The sequence below is a fragment of the Cervus elaphus genome, chromosome 6 (assembly GCF_910594005.1).
Source record: "Cervus elaphus chromosome 6, mCerEla1.1, whole genome shotgun sequence".
NCBI lineage: Eukaryota > Metazoa > Chordata > Mammalia > Artiodactyla > Cervidae > Cervus > Cervus elaphus.
In genome coordinates, this window is record NC_057820.1 from 38,135,100 (window position 1) to 38,156,242 (window position 21,143).

The following is a 21,143-nucleotide window of genomic DNA, read 5'->3' on the forward strand; positions in this document are numbered from 1 at the left end:
GACTTTACTTTCATCACAAGTCACATCCACAACTGGGTGTTGTGTTTGTTTTGCTCCATCTCTTCATTTTTTCTGGAGTTATTTTCTCACTGATCTCCAGTAGCATATTGGGCACCTATCGACCTGTGGAGTTCAGATGGGAATACCAGACAACCTGACTTGCCTCTTGAGAAACCTGTACGCAGGTCAGGAAGCAACAGTTAGAACTGGACATGGAACAAAAGACGTTCCAAATAGGAAAAGGAGTATGTCAAGGCTGTATATTGTCACCCTGCTTATTAAACTTATATGCAGAGTATATCTTGAGAAATGCTGGGCTGGAGGAAGCGCAAGATGCAATCAAGATTGCCGGGAGAAATATCAATAACCTCAGATATGCAGATGACACCACCCTTATGACAGAAAGTGAAGAACTAAAGAGCCTCTTGATGAAAGTGAAAGAAGAGAGTGAAAAAGTTGGCTGAAAGCTCAACATTCAGAAAACTAAGATCATGGCATCTGGTCCCATCACTTCATGGCAAATAGATGGGGAAACAGTGGAAACAGTGACAGATTTTCTTTTCTTGAGCTCCAAAATCACTGCAGATGGTGACTGCAGCCCCGAAGTTGAGACACTTACTCCTTGGAAGAAAAGTTATGACCAATCTAGACAGCATATTAAAAAGCAGAGACAGTACTTTGTCAACATAGGTCAGTCTAGTCAAAGCTTTGGTTTTTCCAGCAGCTGTATGGATGTGAGAGTTGGACTATAAAGCAATCTGAGCACCAAAGAATTGATGCTTTTGAACTGTGGTGTTGGAGAAGACTCTTGAGAGTCCCTTGGACTGCAAGGAGATCCAACCAGTTCATCCTAAAGGAAATCAGTCAAGAATATTCATTGGAAGGTCTGATGCTGAAGCTGAAACTCCAACACTTTGGCCACCTGATGTGAAGAACTGACTCATTTGGAAAGACCCTGATGCTGGGAAAGATTGAAGGCAGGAGGAGAAGGGGAAAAAAGAGGATAAGGTGGTTGATGGCATTACCAACTCAATGAACATGAGTTTGAGTAAATTTCGGGGGTTGGCAATGGACAGGGAGGCCTGGCGTGCTGCACTCCATGGGGTTGCAAAGAGTACGACATGACTGAGTGACTGAACTGAACTGAAGGGCAGATCCAGAGTGTTTAAGTCATTTATTTTGGAATTTATGACTAAATTTTTACCTGCAGTATGTGATTCAAAATGTAATTCAATATTTAACTTAATATTACCCACAAATTTTCTTTAAACATCTCCAAGAAACATTTTAAATATGGGTTGATTAGGATTTGCAAGCTAAAAATGTCTTTGAGCCCAATAATATTTATGCAAAATTTCTCACAACAAATTTTTAAAATCATTTCAGTCAACTTTCAGACAAATTTGTAGGCTGATAATCATTGTACTAAATAGAATTTTCAGTTAAAAATAATTTGTGTCACTTTGTGCTGTTCTGTGCTGAGTTGCTCAGTCATGTCCAACTTTCTCAAAGAGTCACTTTAGAGTTATAGCAACCAAGACAGCTCTTAAAAACCACATAATTGTGATATCCATGAGATTTCATATATTTCATTCAGCCTTGAAGCAAGCATAGTTTGCACTTTATATTTTAAAGAAACATGACCCTAAGTAATCACTGGGGCAAAAATTGACTTATATATTTAAAAGAAAGATGATCTTTGTGGAAATAAATCAAAAGTGACTCAAATCTCTTTATTTATATTGAAATATATAGTTCCAAATCTATTATTTCCTTGTATAATTGTTTATAAGCCGAAAGTATATTAAAATAAATACATTACAAATTAATGAAAACACTTTAGGATAGAATTTGTGAGTTTAACCAATAGTAAGTAAGATTAAGTTTTACAAGACAGAATTAAACAAGATAATGCTAAATACATGTACCTGTTTTGAAAATGCACAGCAGTTACATTTTTAAAAATGAACAAAAAAGTTTAAAACAGTATGCTTAAACATTTTTAATTCCTAATAATAACTAGATTCTTACATTAATTTCTTCTATGGTCAGACTGGTTCCAAATAGGAAAAGGAGTACGTCAAGGCTATATATTGTCATCCTGCTTATTTAACTTATGTGCAGAGTACATCATGAGAAATGCTGGGCTGGAAGAAGCACAAGCTGGTATCAAGATTGCCAGGAGAAATATCAATAACCTCAAATATGCAGACGACACTACCCTTATGGCAGAAAGTAAAGAAGAAGTAAAGAACCTATTGATGAAAGTGAAAGAGGAGAGTGAAAAAGTTGGCTGAAAGCTCAACATTCAGAAAACTAAGATCATGGCATCTGGTCCCATCACTTCATGGCAAATAGATGGGGAAACAGTGGCTGACTTTATTTTTCTGGACTCCAAAATCACTGCAGATGGTGATTGCAGACATGAAATTAAAAGACGCATGCTCCTGGGAATGAATGTTATGACCAACCTAGATAGCATATTAAAAAGTAGAAACATTACTTTGCCAAAAAAGGTCCAGTCTAGTCAAGGCTATGCTTTTTCCAGTAGTCATGTATGGATGTGAGAGTTGCACTCTAAAGAAAGCTGAGCGCCGAAGAATTTTGAGAGTCCCTTGGACTGCAAGGAGATCCAACCAGTCCATCCTAAAGGAGATCAGTCCTGGGTGTTCATTGGAAGGACTGATGTTGGAGCTGAAACTCCAATACTTTGGCCACCTGATGTGAAGAGCTGACTCACAGGAAAAGACCCTGATGCTGGGAAAGATTGAGGACAGGAGGAGAAGGGGATGATAGAGGATGAGATGGTTGGAGGGCATCCCCGACACAATGGACATGGCTTTGGGTGGACTTCGGGAGTTGATGATGGACAGGGAGGCCTGGCGTGGTGCGGTTCATGGGGTTGCAAAGAGTCGGACACGACAGAGAATTGATGGTATAAATAAAAGCAAAGACTAGAATAAGTTCTATCTGTCAAAGAATTTGGGGATGAATGAACTGCAATAGTATAATACTTCCATTTTCATAATGTAGACATATACAGCAGACATTTAATGATGATAATTAGACATGAGAACAAACTGGAGAACAATTATATCAAAGAATTTCTTGCACTCTGGTGAAAGTTCTGGGGCCCACAACAGATTTCCCAATCTGGGGATCTGGCAAAGGGACTGAGAACCCAGGGAATTTGATTTTGAAGGCCAGTGGGATTTGATTATAGAACTTCCATGGGACTGGGGAAACAGACTCTTGGAGGGCAGAAAGAAAACCTTGTGCGTAGTAGGACCCGGGAGAAAGGAGCAGTGACCCCACAAGAGACTGAGCCAGACTTGCCTGGGCTTGTCCTGGAGTCTCCAATGGAGGCGTGGGTCCACAGTGGCCTGCATGGGGTAAGGGGCACTGAATACAACAGCTCTGGGAGCCATGGCATGCTGGCATAAGTCCTTTAAAAGGAGGTCATCATTACCCCATTAATCCTAGTAGGGAAAACAGCCCCACCCATCAATAGAAAATAGGATTAACGATTTTCTGAGCATGGCCCCACCCATCTGAGCAAGGCTCCAACTGCCCCTCAGTCAGTCCTTCCCACCAGGAAGCTTTCATAAGCTTCTTGTCCTTCTCCATCAGAGGGCAGACAGAATGAAAACTGCAATTTACAGAAAGCTAACCACACTGATCACATGGATCACAGGCTTGTCTAACTCAGTGAATCTATGAGCCAGGCCATGTAGGGCCACCCAAGACAGATGGGTCATAGTGGAGAGTTCTGACAAGACAGGGTCCACTGGAGCAGACCACTTCAGTGTTCTTGCCTTGAGAACCCATGAAGAGTATGAAAAGGCAAAAAGACATGACACAGAAAGATGAACTCCCCAGCTTGGTAGGTGCCCAATATGCTACTGGAGAAGAGCATAGAAAATAGCTCCAGAAGGAATGAAGTGGCTGAGCCAAAGTGGGAACAATGTTCAGTTTTGGATGTGACTGGTGGTAGAAGAAAAGTCTGCTGCTGTAGAAAACAGTATTTCATAGGAACCTGGAATGTTAGGTCTGTGAGTAAAGGTACATTGGAAGTGGTCAAACAGGAGATGGCAAGAGTGAACACTGACATTTTAGGAATCAGTGAACTAAAATGAACTGGAGTGGGCAAATTTAATTCAGATGGCCATTATATCTACTACTGTGGCCAATAATCCCTTAGAATAAATGGAGTAGGTCTCATAATCAACAAAAGAGCCTGAAATGAAGTATTTGGGTGCAATCTCAAAAACGACAGAATGATCTCTGTTCGTTTCCAAGCCAAATCATTCAATATTACAGTAATCCAAGTCTATACCACAACCTCTAATGCTGAAGAAATGAAGTTGAATGGTTCTATGATGACCTACAAAACCTTCTAGAACTAATACTAATAAAAGATGTCCTTTTCATCATAGAGGACTGGAATGCAAATTAGGAAGTCTCAGGAGATACCTGGAGTAACAGAGAAGTTTGGCCTTGGAATACAAAATGAAGCAGGACAAAGGCTAACAGTTTTGCCAAGAGGACGTCCTAGTCATAGCACCCTCTTCCAACAACACAAAAGACGACTCTACACATGGACATCACCAGATGGTCAATTCCCAAATCAGAATGATTATATTCTTTATAGCCAAAGATGGAGAAGCTCTATAGAGTCAGAAAAAACAATACTGTGAGTTGACTGTGGCTCAGATCATGAACTTCTTATTGCCAAATTCAGACTTTAATTGAAGAAAGTAGGGAAAACCATTAGGGCATTCAGTCATGACCTAAATGATTAAACAGTGGAAGTAACAAATAGATTCAAGGGATTAGATCTGATAGACTGAGCGCCTGAGGTACTAAGGACAGAGGTTTGTAACATTGTATAGAAGAGGCTTTGGATGATAGCACTCTTTTCTCTCTTTGTTTTTGCTTTTGAACACAACTGCTGAAGAGTAAGGTGGTGGGAACTGAAGGAGACACCTCTGGACCAAAAGCTGACACTGTGAGTGACAACAGCCAATAGGCTAAGGGTGATAAATGATGGAAAGATCTTAGGTACTTACTAATATCACTTAGCTATTAAATCAGCTACAGAGATATGTACTTTTGGATTTTAGTTTTTATTAATCACCAGGATCATTATGATGTATATACTCACAGCAAGGATATCCTAACAGAAACATACCATGACAAGGGACACAAACCAATCTGACTGGGAAATCACTATCTTAAGCTGTTGTCATGTCTGCATACTACCTTTACATTATTACTTTTTTATTAATCATCTCACTTTGCTTAATGGTTTAACAGGAAATATATCATTGTCATAAATGGAAAAAAAAAAGCAGAATCAGTTACCACTAGAGAAAGTAATAAAGATATATAAAATAAATCAATATTCAATATCTGAAAAACACTAAATGCAAAAATCAAATCAAATCAAACCTATATACCAATGATTTCAAATTTAAATCATCAGCTCTCTTTACTATTCCAACTGCTTATGCATCATCTACACTGCACTATTTAGTAAGTCTTTCAAAATTATGTTGTTCAACTCCCCTCCCAAATCTCCTAATCTGCCCCAAGTGTGTCTTTTCCTACAGTTCCATATCTCAATACCCAATGCCAAAAACCTTGGAATCACACTCTACTCCTATCTCTTATAGTCTGTGTAAATAAATTAACAATTCAGTAAGTTGTATCTTCAATACATATTCAAAATTTTATCACTTCTCATTTATTAAATAAATTACTGAGCAATTAAAGGACAAAAATAAAATCTGTTTATACATTAAACAAAATATGTGAATAATATGGAATATAAATGTTATTTAATTATAATTATTCTTGTGTTTCTTCCACCCTAATGAAAGTTTAAGTGAATATTTGCTCCTAGTTATTTTGGGGGAAAAACTATAGCCTTCTTATAACTACTTATTTTAGATTAATTCTGTCATTGCATGTATAATTACTACAGAAATGCTGGTTTCATAAAATAATTCTGATTACCAAGCTTTCCCAGAGTCTGAATGCACATTTCATATAGGATACAAAGGAAATCTGAGTCTAGCCAACATACAAAGAACACAGGAGCTACTAACTTTTACGTTTTTCTCATAAAGGAGATTTTTTCCCCCCTCAGGCAGTCTTTCAGGCTTTCTCATCCTTAGGCTGTAATTGACTGTCCTAATCCTGATATAAACCTGATCATTTTGGGGAAAAGTGAAAGAATTATTTGATCTCAAGGTAAACTGCCTGACAGTTTTCCATTGTGCCTGTGACAGTCATCCTTCAAACTGTTTTTTTTTTTTTTTTTTTTTCCCCTCTCTCAGTGTCAGCTCCCAGAAAATCAAGTATGCCAAACACAGTGATGTAAAAAACACCTGGTTCCTAGAAAGAGCTCATGGGGATCTGAATGCATTTTAAAGAGAAAGCCTGAAAACAGAGACTAACGCTTTTAACATTTCACAAAACTTAAAACTACAGCCTAAAATGCATGATACAATGAGACTGGCAACAAGACTGGCCGAATGCACAGCTTTGTGAACTGGTGGCTAAAGTTAATCTTCCACAGAAGTGATTGTTAAATGTTTGTAGTTGAAATTAAGCTAATCAGTTAAAGGACTAACTAAAAGCTGAGGAAAGTCTTAACTTATTTGAAGTAAATCTAGTGGTGTCATAAAAATACACAGAACTTCAAACAGTGCTGTTTAGATTATATTACTCTTCAAACACAACTCAGTCATTTATGATAACTTTGTGAGACTTTTTCAGTGATGTTTAACCACAGACCAAGGAAATGGAGGGAAGGTGGGGAAAATGAGATACTGAATGATATTCTTTTCAGAATATTCTTAAAAATTATTTTATTACAGTGAGTAAAGTAAATCAATTACTGGTTCTGACTCTCCTAAGAACTAAAGTGTTCACAGTGTGTATGGGTGTTGACAAGTATATTTGATTTAAAAGTTTTGGAAAAACACATCTCAGTAAAGTGTGTTGGCTGAGGAAATTTTTTACAAGAGGTGACGGTGTCTAAACACATCTCTAAATGCTTAAGCTAATTAGAAATCTATGGCGTTTACTTTAAATGTAGTAGTTTGGGTGGTGGAAGGTAAACAATGAATAAAATTAATTGAATAGAGACACAATTTTTTTTTTTAACGTCTTCATGGACTATATAAACTATACTGAGCTTCCTTTATAAAAGCCCAAAACAATATTTCAACCTTTTACATCATAGCTAGTATTTTTCCCTTCATGGATCACAACTTTGCCATGTTGAAGGGGCTTGAGTAACTCATGAGTTATGCTGTGCGGGGCCACTCAGGATGGACAGGTCACAGTGAAGAGTTCTGACAAAACATGATCCACTGGAGGAGAGAATGGCAAATCACTCCAGTATTCTTGCCAAGAGAACCCCATGGACAGTATGAATAAGCAAAAAGTTATGACACTGGGAGATGAGCCCCCAGGATGGAAGGTGCCCAACATGCTACTAGTGAAGAGCAGAGGGCAATTACTAACAGCTCCAGAAAGAATGAAGTGGCTGGCCAAAACAGAAACAATGTTCAGTTGCAGTTGTGTCTGGTGGTGAAAGTAAAACTGGACATTGTAAAGAACAATGTTGCATAGGAACCTGGAAATCAACCCTAAGTACTCCCTGGAAGGACTGATGCTGAAGCTCCAATACTTTGGCCAACTGGTGCTAAGAGCTGACTCATTGGAAAAGACTCTGATGCTGGGAAAGGTTGAAGGCAAAAAGCAAAGAGGGCAGCAAGGGATGAAATGTTTAGATAGCATCACTGACTCAATGGACATAAGTTTGAGCAAACTCAAACTTCTGGTAAGGACAGGCGAGCCTGGCATGCTGCAGTCCACGGGTCGTAAAGAGTCAGATATGAATTAGTGACTCAACAACAGTTAATATTTTAAGAAGAATGAGAAAGTACTATAAATATTTTCCTCAAAACTCATCCAGAAGGCATTGAAGTGGGTGGATATTTTTACAACACATAATTCAGAACTAGGTTTCCAGTTTTCATAAAGGATTGAACTCTTTTTAAGATACTGCACTGACTACAGTATAAAAATGATAGCATTTTAAAAAGCAGGAAATATATATATAAAATTCTATCTTAATATATTAATATAAAGAAGAAAAATCAGAGTACTGAAAGGTTTTGTGTACTGTTACATTTTTCATGATTATATCATTCTGCTTTTCCACCTTCAGTTTTTAAGAACCTACCACACTTAACTTCATGAAGTACTAATGTAGTACTAGCAAAGCTAAATGACTTAATTATTTCTACAAATATCTAGAAATACAGTACAAAGCAAAAGCTACCTTGTTAAGGAATAAGTAAGTTACTATGGATACTGTTAAAGTAAAACATTTTTCTATTCATCCCTGAAGCTACTCAGAAGCCTTCTTAGATTTCTTTATGTGTGGCAGATGTCCAAGTTCACTGAGATACTTTTTCCCCCCTAATTTAAAACTAACTACAGAACTTGCTACTTATTAATCAAATGAGCATTTCACTCCTGGAGCCAATTCTTTCTTAATAGGATAATTTTTGCCTAAAAAAAAAAAAAAAGGATCATATCAGGTAAGTTCTACATGAGAAACAAAGCCAATCAAATTCTAATGAGATTTTGATAAGAGAATGAGCAAATTTTACTAAGGAAATCACTGAGATCCAAAGGCAGAAATGTATTTCCACATAGACTGATTAAAAATAATCAAACCATCCTATGTGAACACTAAATTATGTTCTGTATTCTTTATATATATATGATAATTTTAATTATAGCAAAACTCAATAAAGCAGAATCAATTATTCCTAATTCTGAGGAGGTACTAAGACTTCAGAGGCATGATGTAACTTGTGAGGTCATAGAACCAATTCGAAGTGAAATTGTGTATAACGTGAGTTGTTCCTTCTCTTCAGCACTATACCTTCCCTTAGGGATCAGAGCACAGGGAGGCAGGAAGGCACGTGAAAGCTGTTTCTTCAAACTATCTGAACATTGTGTTTGCCAATCCATCACTCATGCAAAACCACAGTGAACGGGAGATACCAGAAACTGGAAAACACGGCTCGGTCAAGATAAGAAGCCTGGATGCAGAAGATATCTGTCCCTGGAAAAGGGCAAAGGGACAGATAGAGGAAACAGAAATCTAGCAGATTCTTTTTTTCTCCATATGGGCACCAACTTTTTCTTTGCCCTAAAAATTCATATTATTTATTTTTATTATTCAAAGTCATTGTGATGCTGTTAAATATTTTTCAACGATACAAGTAGCTTATAGAAATGATAGAAATGATCAATTTCTGTGATCATAGATCAAATGATCAACTATAGAAATGATCAATTTTTGTTTCTCAGGTAAATGTCAAGAGTGCTATAAATGTTCCTCAAAAATTAAAGTTATACATGTCATAATACTTCAGCAATACTATAAATTAAGTTTGTGCTGATAACAATTAATTAATTGCTTTATTATATTTATATATATATATTTTTAAATTAGGCTAGATTTTCCTTATGTCTGAAATTCAACCCGAAAATTCAAGTGACTGGAGTTATTTTTTTCCTCCAAATATAATTAGCTATTTCGATGAAAAGAAGACAAAGGACAAGTAAGAAAAGAGCAAACAGAAATGCAGTTTTAAGTACTTTTCTGGTTATATCTGAGATGTGGAGTACCTCTACCTCCATAATTATGTTAACTATAGCAATTTATTATTATTTTTTCCCAGAGTATATCATTAATATAGTCATTATCCAACCAAATGAATACTGTATACTAACATCAAAATGTATTTATTTACTTATTTTTTATAAGTCAAATGCTAATTTATTCACTTATAATAAGAATTAACTGTCAAGTAGGCTGGAACACTTCATGTCAGCTGGTTAGCAAATATTCGCCCCATAACACACAAAAAAGATGTATTATTAATATGATGACTATGGAGTAAATTTAAATGAAAATATAACTAAATAGTTTTTAAATGATTAATTAATTAGAGTAGCATCAGTCATGCAGTGCTAGGGAAAAGAAAGTCTGTGGAGAAATAGCAGATAAGACCTGAAGGAAAAGTGAGTGCCTCTAGAATGGCCGGGGGGCACATAGCTTAAAATGAAGCTGTAGAAAGGGGCAACTAGATTAGGAAGGCTTACTGGAGAAGGCAATGGCACCCACTCCAGTACTCTTGCCTGGGAAATCCCATGGACAGAGGAGCCTGGTGGGCTGCAGTCCATGGGGTCGCTAGGAGATGGGCACGACTGAGTGACTTCACTTTCACTTTTCACTTTCATGCATTGGAGAAGGAAATGGCAACCCACTCCAGTGTTCTTGCCTGGAGAATCCCAGGGACGGGGGAGCCTGGTGGGCTGCTGTCTATGGGGTCGCACAGAGTCGGACACGACTGAAGCGACTTAGCAGCAGCAGTGGGCCATGGTATAAAGTTTGGACTTCAGTGTAAGAGTGACAGGAAACCACCGATGAGTTTTACCCGAGAGGTCCATGATCAGATTTAAACTTTTCAAGAGATCGTTCTAGCTAATGAAGGCAGGGGGCCAGAATCAGTGTGGGGCAAAATGTCAGAAGACCATTGAAGCAGCTTTGCAGAGGTTCACTGTGGCATAAAAGATAGTGGTGTAGTGAATATGGGAAGAAGGAACACATTTTGGATAAAGAAGATATTTCTTCTCTGTGAAAGAACATACATAATAAAAGTAATAAATATTTAATAAATGTATGAATGAATGGTTTTAGAAAGACACTGTCTGGCAAAGGCCTTATATAATGAGCTTATTTTCTCAGCAAACTGTGTAAAGTGGTGGGTTTTATTCATTATTTTACAAAAGAAAACATAACAAGAAAACATACATTTTTATGCCCTCTCTCCATACTAAAAAAGATTTTCCAAATAAATCATGCTTTTAAAGTAAATACCCTCATATCACCCATACCACTTAAAAATTTATATCATACAGATCCTTATTTTTACTAAAAACAAAAAGGATGCCAGATTTTGTATTTTGCTTTTTCTTAAATTTTTTTTTCTTTGTGATTATGTCCTGGTGATTTTTTTTACAAGTATCTATGAAATAGTTAACATATGTTGAATGAAATAAAATGTCCTTCAAATTCTGTAAAGTTCTAGGAAATATTTTCTTGAGACTTATTTTTTAATTTTCTCTCTCCCACATGTCCTCATAACCTGTAGATGACCATTTTTCTTACTTTGTAGAGGAGAACAGATAGAAATTCCTCAATTTACTGTTCCACTCTGGTTCTACCACATATGTATATCACACCTATTAACTATTTTATCCATTCTGAGTAGACAAGAATTCCCCTAGCTGGTTTATGGCATCTCAGAACAAAAGTGCCTCATGAAATCGAATGAAGTGGAATTACTGTCCCACTATACTGGATCTCATTCCCCACAGTTTCTTGGATCAGGATTATAGCACATATTCCCTTTCCTCTATTTCTAACCACTTTTAAAACTGGTTCTTTCCCATCAGCATATCCATATGCATATCTTTCCATCTTAAAACTACCCTCTATATTCTTTATAACAGCTGCCATATTTACCTCCTTGTACCTTATTGACTTTTCCTTAAAAACCATCATCATTACATCATTACATTCCTGATTACATTCCTCTGCTCATTTGATGGCAGGGTATGTATGCTTCATTATTATACCCATTTTAAAGAAGAGAGAAAGGCTCAATAAACTTGCCAAAGGCTGTAAACTATACAGGAATTTAGACAGAATTCAAATCAAGACAGCATCATTTAATGCTTTATTTTGCTTCATAATATAAAATTTGATGCCATCTCTACTATTACATGTAATTATTGCTTTTGTGTGCTTGTTTTTCTAATTAGTAATATCACAAAGATTCAACTTGTATTACTTAAAGAAATACATATAAATAATGAGAAAACAAATGTATCTTTTAAAATATGTGACTCTACTAAGTTCAAGACATTTCTAAAATTTTTAATTTGGTAAAAGCTGTCACATAAACACCAAAGTGTTATTCACTTCTTTCTAATAGTACTTTAAAATGTAACAAAAATGATAAAATATTAAATGCATTTTACATTACATAAAGATAGATATAAAGATATAATTTATATGAAAGTGAGTACAAATATGCTAAGATAAAGAAGTTATATTTTATATGCCTATATAATTGATCTAAATTCAATACCATTAGGAACAAAGAGTCCAAGTAACTATAATGACATTTTAGAAGGGCAGTCTAGTTGTACATAATTCAAAAGTGTAATGACTCAACTTTGTAATATTAAACTACAAAAGACTATTACTCACAGTAGATAAGTTCTAGTTTGCTCCATTATATTTTTATTTTTTCTAACCCTTTAGCTACTTTTTCAACTGTTATAGACAGAAGATCCCTTAAACCAAATTAAGCACTTAATTTCAATGCACTTGGTCACTACAGTCTTTAATGCATGACTTTATTCTGAAAACACATTGAGGGCTTACTATAGACAAGGATCTATGTCAGGTGCTAAACAAAAGTAGATGAGAAATGGGTGACAGAGCTATTATCTGACGTAGTTCAAGGAGAATGTCAGTAGCACATGAAAGTTACAGGCAACCTCATTAAACCTCTGAAAGTACATTCATTTAAATAAAAATATTTAACCAGTTTACACATAGCATACGCAATCACATACAAAAGCTACTTGATACAGACTATATGTTAATGACTAAAGTACATCTCCATACTATTCTTTTTCAAATGTCACAGCCTTTAAGGGAATAGGACAAAGTTCTTGGTTATACTAAATATCTTTTTTTTTTCCAGAAAATGTAAATTGGCTTCTTTTTGTGTATAGAAAGAAGTACTACTAGGGAGGAAAGGAATGTGGTTATTTTCTTATCTCTGCATGTTTCAGATTTTTTTGAGCATAAAAAAGCAGATTTTGGTTAAAGGATAAACCTGAGAGTTAAAAGATGATTGCATAGTGAGAGTCTTCTGGTGGGATTTACTTCCCAAGATATTTGCTAACATTTCAAAGAAGGTAAAATCTGGAGCCTTAAACTTGTATGCCATAGGATTCTACATTAGGGAGATGTGAAGTTTCTCTCTCTCTCAGGAGGACAGAAGGGCAGCAGTGTAAGAATTCCTCTGCAAACACCCAGATTACTAATTTCTGGGTTCCTCACCTGTAGTGTAAACACCCCCATTTGGTACTTGAAGATGGGACCATCTTGCTCCCTTCCCATTGCTCTGACGTAGGAGATGGAATGTTGAGTACTGGTGTGGCTATTGCTCTATGAAACAAGAGTCTGCCTGATATAGTAACTATGTATTTGCTTCCTGGACAAAATAAATAAAGGCATCTAATAAAAACTTGGTCTTCCCTGGTAGCTGAGTTGGTAAAGAATCTGACTGCAGTGTAGGAAACCCGGGTTCAGTCCCTGGGTTGGGAAGATCATGGGGTCACAAACAGTCAGGCATGACTGACAGACTAACACACTTTCAATAAAAACTTATCATTTTTTAAATTAGAATTTAGAAGAAAAGAAGTTTCTTTGAAGACAAAGCTTCACTATACTTATTTTCAGGCATATCAAGTCACCTAAGTAGTCAATAAATGATCTTATTCAGCAAAGAAAACACATTGATCTTTATCATTTTGTCATAAAAATCTCAATACAATTAAAAGTATGAATAGTTTAGTGGATCAAGGTAAGGTAGACTAAAGAAAAACAAAAGAAAAGTTACTTACTTGATATTATCAAGACAGCCAGATTCAGGTTTCAGAATGGCAGTGTGATGAAACATTTTATATAAAGCAATCCCAAGGAAGATTACATTAAGCTGGAATGTAAAAGGTACTGTTATGTAGTATAACTGGAATAGAAAAAAGAGTAAGTCTGTTTTCTATGACAGATGAGTTGTTCTGGGAAATTAGCTCTCATAAATAATTGGATCACAGATAATCATCTAGTATTTTTGTAAAGGCAGCTTGGAAACTTGAGATACCAAAGGATTACAAAGCATTGATATGCCAAATGCAAATAGAAAATCAGCAGCAGTTGGAATGATGCTGTAGAAACTATAAAACAATTCAAAGTCAAGTATATGTTTATAAAAAAGACAATACCTATTCCAGGTTGATATTATATCCACCTTCCAAACATGGACCTTAACTTATTGTTCAAATGATGTATTACAAAACTAATATTCAAAATCATAATATTTGTGAGTAGTTAAATCAAAAGGCTTATAAAATGCTGGTTAAATTCTCATGCTACAACAAACTAGAATTAAAGTAGTGGGCACCCCCAACGACATTGTTATATCACTGGACCAAAAAGAGCATATGACAGGAAATAAAACAAACCACATGTTAAAATGCCCTTGTTACCTGCTTTGTTTATACTTCAGAACTTGGGGCAACCTTGTCTTTTAAAATGATAAGCATATAAATAATGATACCAACAATAGTATCTAAATTAGGATAGACAGTTCATATTTGATAGATATTATGCATTTAAAAATAAAAAAGAAAGCATTATTCCAGAATGTTTACCTAACTCACTTGTCATTCTCAAGTAAAATCCTCTTAAATTTTAAAGTTTTTGAAATTTATATAAAAACAGAATTGGAAGGAACAGGAAGGTTATTTATTTATCTTTTTTGCCACATTTCCAATTTGATTGCATTCATAGTTCAAATTATCCAAATGAAAAAGAAAGAAAATGTACCACTGTCAAACAAAGTCATCACTGTTTAAAACCTATAAAACCAAATGGATTAGGCTAGATCAAGTTCTTGAGGAGCTATAGTACTGCATAAACTTGTGCAAATGCATGTTTTCTGCTCCCGAGGGTTTTGATTAAGCATTTTACAATACAAAAGTAGACTGAGTGTCTAATTGCTTGAGTTATTTAGGGTCAAATAAATACATGCTTACCCCCAAATTAATCTATGTAAAATAAAGATAGTCAGCACAGGGAGAGTGAAAGTTTTATTTCTTGACCTGGGGAACACATAGTTAATTAGGAGTTCTTACCATAATTATCAAGGTCGCTGGTCCTATAAAACTCCAAATGAAGTAGGTGTCAAGTCGGAGCCAACATCTGCAATGAAACACAGGGAGAGAAGGCATTCAAGGACTGGCTACGGGACATACATCAGGAGGGAGCTAGTGACAGAGAAGAATGTGAGCTGCAAAGCATTCCACGGGGAGACAGGAAATATTACATTGCTTGTTCATTTAAATGCTGAATTATGTGCCCAATTTCTGACAGCACTATTGATGGAGTAAGATAATTACCCCTGGAGGAAGCAGGAATAAATGGCACTGGGCCTATTTGCTGGGGCCTTTTGTGTCTGTCATAGAAATCTAAAGAAAAAAAAGAAAGAAAGAGCCATGCATATAGCCATTAAGTCGAGTAGCTTTAAGCTATCCTTTTCTCTCCAATTATGGTGCTACATAACCTGCCTATCAGCTGTCAGGTAAAGTGACATTTTCCTGTCAAGAAGATCTGAGGAAATTCAGTACAAAGAAGAAATAAATTTGGTATCAGAAGATGGAAGTTTAATTAGGTTGGGCAGCCAACCTTTGAGAGTTCTTGAGTCTTAAAAACTGCATTGTTACTGCTAGTGCTTCTGCGGTTGCAAATGATCCTTAACATCCCATGAAGTTGATTCATGACCCAAAAGTAAATTATTAATCACTTAATTTCAGTTACATTTAATACTCCCCCAATTCTTAAAGCCTTTGGGAAATTACATTTTCTTTCTTCAGGATGACAGGAAGACAAAATGGAAGTGACTAGTTATGAGAAAGATTAACGTAAATTTTGAACGAATTACCTTTGATGTTAAAAATCATATCTTGAATTATTTGCCATTTGGATATACTTGAAGCATAATTAAAAAAAACAAACAAACTGGAAAATAGTTGAGGGGTGTGCTAAGCGTTCTAAAACAGCATGAATGTTGTCTGAAGTACGTAAATATTTCTGATTATGTAACTACTCATTAAATCTCATCAATAATGGAAAACCAGAAAAGCTATGAAGAAATTTATATATGTCAATACAGCAACAAACAAAAAAAAAGTTTTCAAGTGATGAAATGCTATAAAGTAGTGAAGAGGGAGGGTCTTTATATGTCAGTAAAATAGATCACAGTAACAAAGGTTAGTGAAAAACTAAAGTGACATATCTATATGACCTATAATATTCATATTTTTGACAGATATATATATATATGAATGCAATTTTTTTAATTAATTGGGAAAAATCACCTAACTCAATTAGTGATTGCCTCTCATATGAGTGTACAGAGGACTAGAAGTGCACAAGAGAGTCTTTAGCTATATGCTTCATTTTTAAAATTACCGAAAGCTACCTGCCAAAATACCAACAGTTTTGTCATCTGAGCAATAGAGCCAGTGAGCTTTACTATTTTTTTTCTTTTTACTTTTAAGTAACTTAAATTTTTTATAAAGGTTAAAAGTTAGATTTTTTAAGTGAAGAAATAACCAAATGCCCTGAAAAAACCTGATTTTAAAACAAGAAAATCTGGCTTTATTCTATAAAGTAAAATATTTGCGAAATAATTTGCATTGGGATCTATCTGCAGCCCAATAAGAAACTGACTACAAGTTCACATTTTTACATAATTCTCTTCATTCACAATAAACATAATAATCCTATTTGAAAAAAATGTTAGAGAAGCAATCAATACTCAAACTACTAGCCATTAATTTGTTTGAGTACTTAGTAGTCTTTTTGTTGTGCTGTTGTTAACAAAGTTTGGCCATGGAAAAATAAAAGTGTGGTATTGGCAATAAGCAGAAACAAACCAGAGAACTCAACAGTTGAAATACAAACATTGTCTTCATTCTGACCGTAGGCTAGTTTGTTACCCCTCTAATAATGAGTTCGTGTGTGTTGCCAGGAGACCAAAGCAGAGGAAATATCCATGGGTCTCTCTGGGTTTTCAACAAGGATTATATTTTCCCACAAATTAAGATCAATAAAGGACAAAGCACGAATATTTTCCCAGATTAAAACATACATAAGCACGCACGCACACACACACATACACCCACAGACACAGAGTCCAAGAAGGTTGCTAAAAAGCCAGGCTCCTCTGTCTATGGGATTCTCCAGGCAAGAATACTGGAGAGGGTTGCTATTTCCTTCTCCAAGGGGTCTTCCCAACCCAGGGATTGAACCCAGGTTTCCTGCATTGCAGGCAGATACTTTACCATCTGAGTGGCCAGGGAAGCTCTCTGAAATTATAGCAGCATGATATTCTAACAGCACATTTAAGAATGACTGTGATTTGTATAGCCCCTGTTCATGTGTAGGTCAAAGAAGTTTTTGAGAGTTAATCTGAGAACCAAAACATATTCTCTGCAAATTGTTTTCAAAGGGAAATGCATTTTGAGAATTTCTGAAAACAGTTACTCTACAGGTTAAGTACCTCTTACATGAGTAATTTTAATTACAATATTGCAGAATATCTTGGATTAAGTAGGAAAAAACTTTACATAATCTCACCAAATGTGTTGTTAAAATAATATCATTAAATTTTAGTCTTACAAAACTTTTATACTTTTTTGAAAAAAAGGTCTCTACTTAGCAAATGCTTTTTTTGGAAATAGATGTGCTTTTGACATAGTGATCTCTAAATGTAGAAGTGAAATTACTTTAGAAGTTTTTATTTTGGGGGGGGGCAGTAAAAAAAATTCTTCAATATATATTTGGTATAAGTGAAATTACTGTATAAATGTTTTTTTTTATTGAAAGAAAATTCTTCAATATCTATTCAGTACAATAGATTTAAATTCCCTAGAGAACTAAACAGTGAATGAGGCAATACGAAAGACTTAACATGTGCCGAATAAATCATCCATCCCTAAGGGCTGCCTGGGCCTGACTATCTTCTGGAAGGCAACGTGGCAAGAATTCCTTTTCTAATTCAATTGCCATATGGCCATACCTGCTGTTTCTGGCTGCATGCTGGCTTTCTCAAAAGTTTCTGTATTTCCTCTCTTTCTCATTTAACTATCTCAAAAGTTTGTGTGATTTGTGCCCTGAGTTTCCTATGCCAGTGTTGAAAGAACGCACCCTAGCTTTAAGATCAGGGAGAATACAGACATCTCTCAGTATCCATGGAAATTGGTTCTAGGACCCCAAGCCCCCAATCCACAGATGCTCAGGTCCCTTACAGCTGGTCCTCTGTATTCACAGATGCTGAACCCATGGATCTAGAGGGCCAACTGTATCATGTGGGTGTTTTTACGTGCCTGGGCACATACAATCCACCTCATAGTATTCCACAAGTCTAGACAATTCAATGTCACTTAGATATAATGCAAAACCACTAATTAAGGGAAGACAAATGTTAAAGGAACAACTTATTGCACTAAACACAATAAAGTCTAGTTTGCAAATGACCAAATAGATATGTCACTGAAAAATATGATTTATCTGAAAATTTCCTTTATTCACTAAGCATCATTTAATTCGTGAAATTGGTAATTTTGTGCTTAGTCACTCAATCATGTCCAACTCTTTGTGACCCCATGGATTGTAGCCAACTAGGCTCCTTCGTCCATGGGGATTCTCTACGGAAGAATACTGGAGTGGGTTGCCATGCCTTCCTCCAGGGGATCTTCCCAAGCCAGGGAATGAACCCAGGTCTTCTGCATTGCAGGCAGATTCTTTGCCATCTGAGCCACCAGGAAGCCACTGTTGTTTACTTTTGAAGATTATATCAATTCTTTTCTAATGAACTTCTGTCATTTATATATAATCTATAAATTAGGTTTATAGCAATATTGCAACAAGAGAGATAACCTGCTGTTGAAAGAGCAAGTGTATTCTGATGACACAACATGCTTATTTGACTCAAGTTTGGACAACCTTGTAAGACCAGATATATCCTGTAATTCAAAAGAGAACTTGTCACAAACCATAAACTTTGACTTTTCCTCCCATGTACCTATACAAAGATGTCATCAAAATTTTTTTTGTAGCAATTTTAAAAAATTATAAAATCAGCATATATTGCTAAATATTTGAAAAAGTCTTACTACATTAATTCAAGTTTATTGGTGCTAAAGAAGTAATGCCAATTTACATGGCTAAACTATCATTCTCTTCTAGAACTGTCTTCTTTCAAAATATAAGAAACACTTGCAAATTAGATGATAATAAAGGTATTGATATCTGGATCAGTCTCACATAAAAATATCAATTATCAATCCAGCAAGTACTACCTTAAAGTTTACTCAGAAAAATAAAAATAATGAAATTCATTTCTCAAAACAAGACCAGAGAAAACCATACTTCTAAAGCTAATTCTCTTCTACTAAAATACTCCTCATTGTTTTTCTTTCACCCTTTGCAACCCCATGGACTATACAGTCCATGGAATTCTCAGGCCAGAATACTGAAGTGGGTAGCTTTTCCCTTCTCGAGGGGATTTTCCCAACCCAGGAATCGAACAGGGTCTCCTGCATCGCAGGCGGATTCATTACCAACTGAGCTATGTGGGAAGCCCTTCTTTCACTAGAAAAATGGTACTGAAGAATTTGTTTTCAGGGCAACAACGGAGAAACAGACATAGAGAACAGACTTATGGACACTGGGCAGGGGGAGAGCGTGAGACGTATGGAGAGCCTAACATGGAAACTTACATTACCATATGTGAAATAGATAGCCAACGGGAGTTTGGGAATTTGCTGTACGGCTCAGGAAACTCAAACTCTGTAACAACCTAGAGGGTGGAATGGGGAGGGACATGGGAAGGAGTTCCAAAAGGGAGGGGATATATGTATACCTATGGCTAATTCATGTTGAGGTTTAATAGAAAACAGCAAAATTCTGTAGAGCGATTATCCTTCAATAAAAAATAAATTAATAAACACACACACACACAAAGGCATGAATGATTCTGTGTTTAGAAAAATGGTAAAACCAATTGCCCAATATATATAAATGTTACCAAAAACATATGACTTATAATGCTTTTAGATACTAGAAACACTACATTAGTGCAGTTCCTTATTCAAAGTTACCATGTTTAATATAGTGCCATTTAATTAAGAGGCCATGGTGCACTGCATTTTTTTGCCTGTTTATTCACTCTTATCAAAGTAGACATCTAACTATGAACCATTTTTTTGAAGTAATGTAAATTAACAATGGTATTTGCTTCATATTCTGCACACTCTAAATCACAGGCAAAACTGTCCTTGATGAGTATTAAATGTAACCAGTAAACAACCTTCGCTACTGGTAGATCCTGAAATTTACATGGTCTCATCAGATCAGATTGTTTATGAAAGTTTGTAAACTACATATTTGTCTTTTCTCTGTAACATATGCAGATCTGTGTATATTTGTACTACATATATCTGTCAAGATTGAGAGAGAAAAGAAGGAGTAAGGAGAATTGAGGGAAGAAAGGAAAGAAGAGGAAAAAGAACAGATAAATACTTCAAGTATAAATCTAGGTCTAAGCGTACTGACCCCATGGATTGCAGCCTGCCAGGTTATTCTGTCCATGGGATTTCCCAGGGAAGAATACTGGAGTCGGTTTCCATTTCCTTCTCCAGGGGAACCTCTTGACCTAGGGATCAAACTTGCACCTCCTGAATTGGCAGGCAAATTCTTTACCACTGAGTCACCACGGAAGTCCACATGTACACTTAGTTAAATATTTATACATATATATGCCCACACATACATACACATATGTATTTACTCATACACACAATTTCAAATATGGCAGTAGTTTCACAAGGTACTTATATAATAACCCTCATATTACAAATTAGAAAGTGAAACTGACTTGCTCACAGCCACATCGCTCATAATTAGTTGAGCCTGAATTTGATCCTAGTCTACCTGACTCCAAAGTCCCTTAACCTAGTGTTTCTCAAAAAAAAAAAAAAATACACAAGATATAAAATAATAAAACCTAAGTTTTGTTGACAATTATAAATTTTAAATGATTAGATGAGAAATGTATATGTTGCACATAAATCACAGATTGCCCAAGTAAAAATATTAGATCTTTGCAATTATAAAG

The 21,143-nt window shown here is 35.7% G+C and overlaps 1 protein-coding gene across 12 annotated transcripts in view; it reads right to left on the bottom strand.

The window, feature by feature from the left end:
- ADGRL3 (adhesion G protein-coupled receptor L3) overlaps positions 1-21,143 on the bottom strand; it is a 923,733-nt gene that overhangs the window by 76,795 nt on the left and 825,795 nt on the right. For all 12 annotated transcript variants that reach the window (XM_043906659.1, XM_043906657.1, XM_043906653.1 and 9 more), the window contains 2 exons: positions 15,097-15,163; positions 13,807-13,898 (listed from right to left, as the gene is read on the bottom strand). In XM_043906659.1, coding sequence (XP_043762594.1) covers positions 13,807-13,898; positions 15,097-15,163 — 159 coding nt within the window. The remainder of the gene's footprint in view (positions 1-13,806; positions 13,899-15,096; positions 15,164-21,143) is intronic.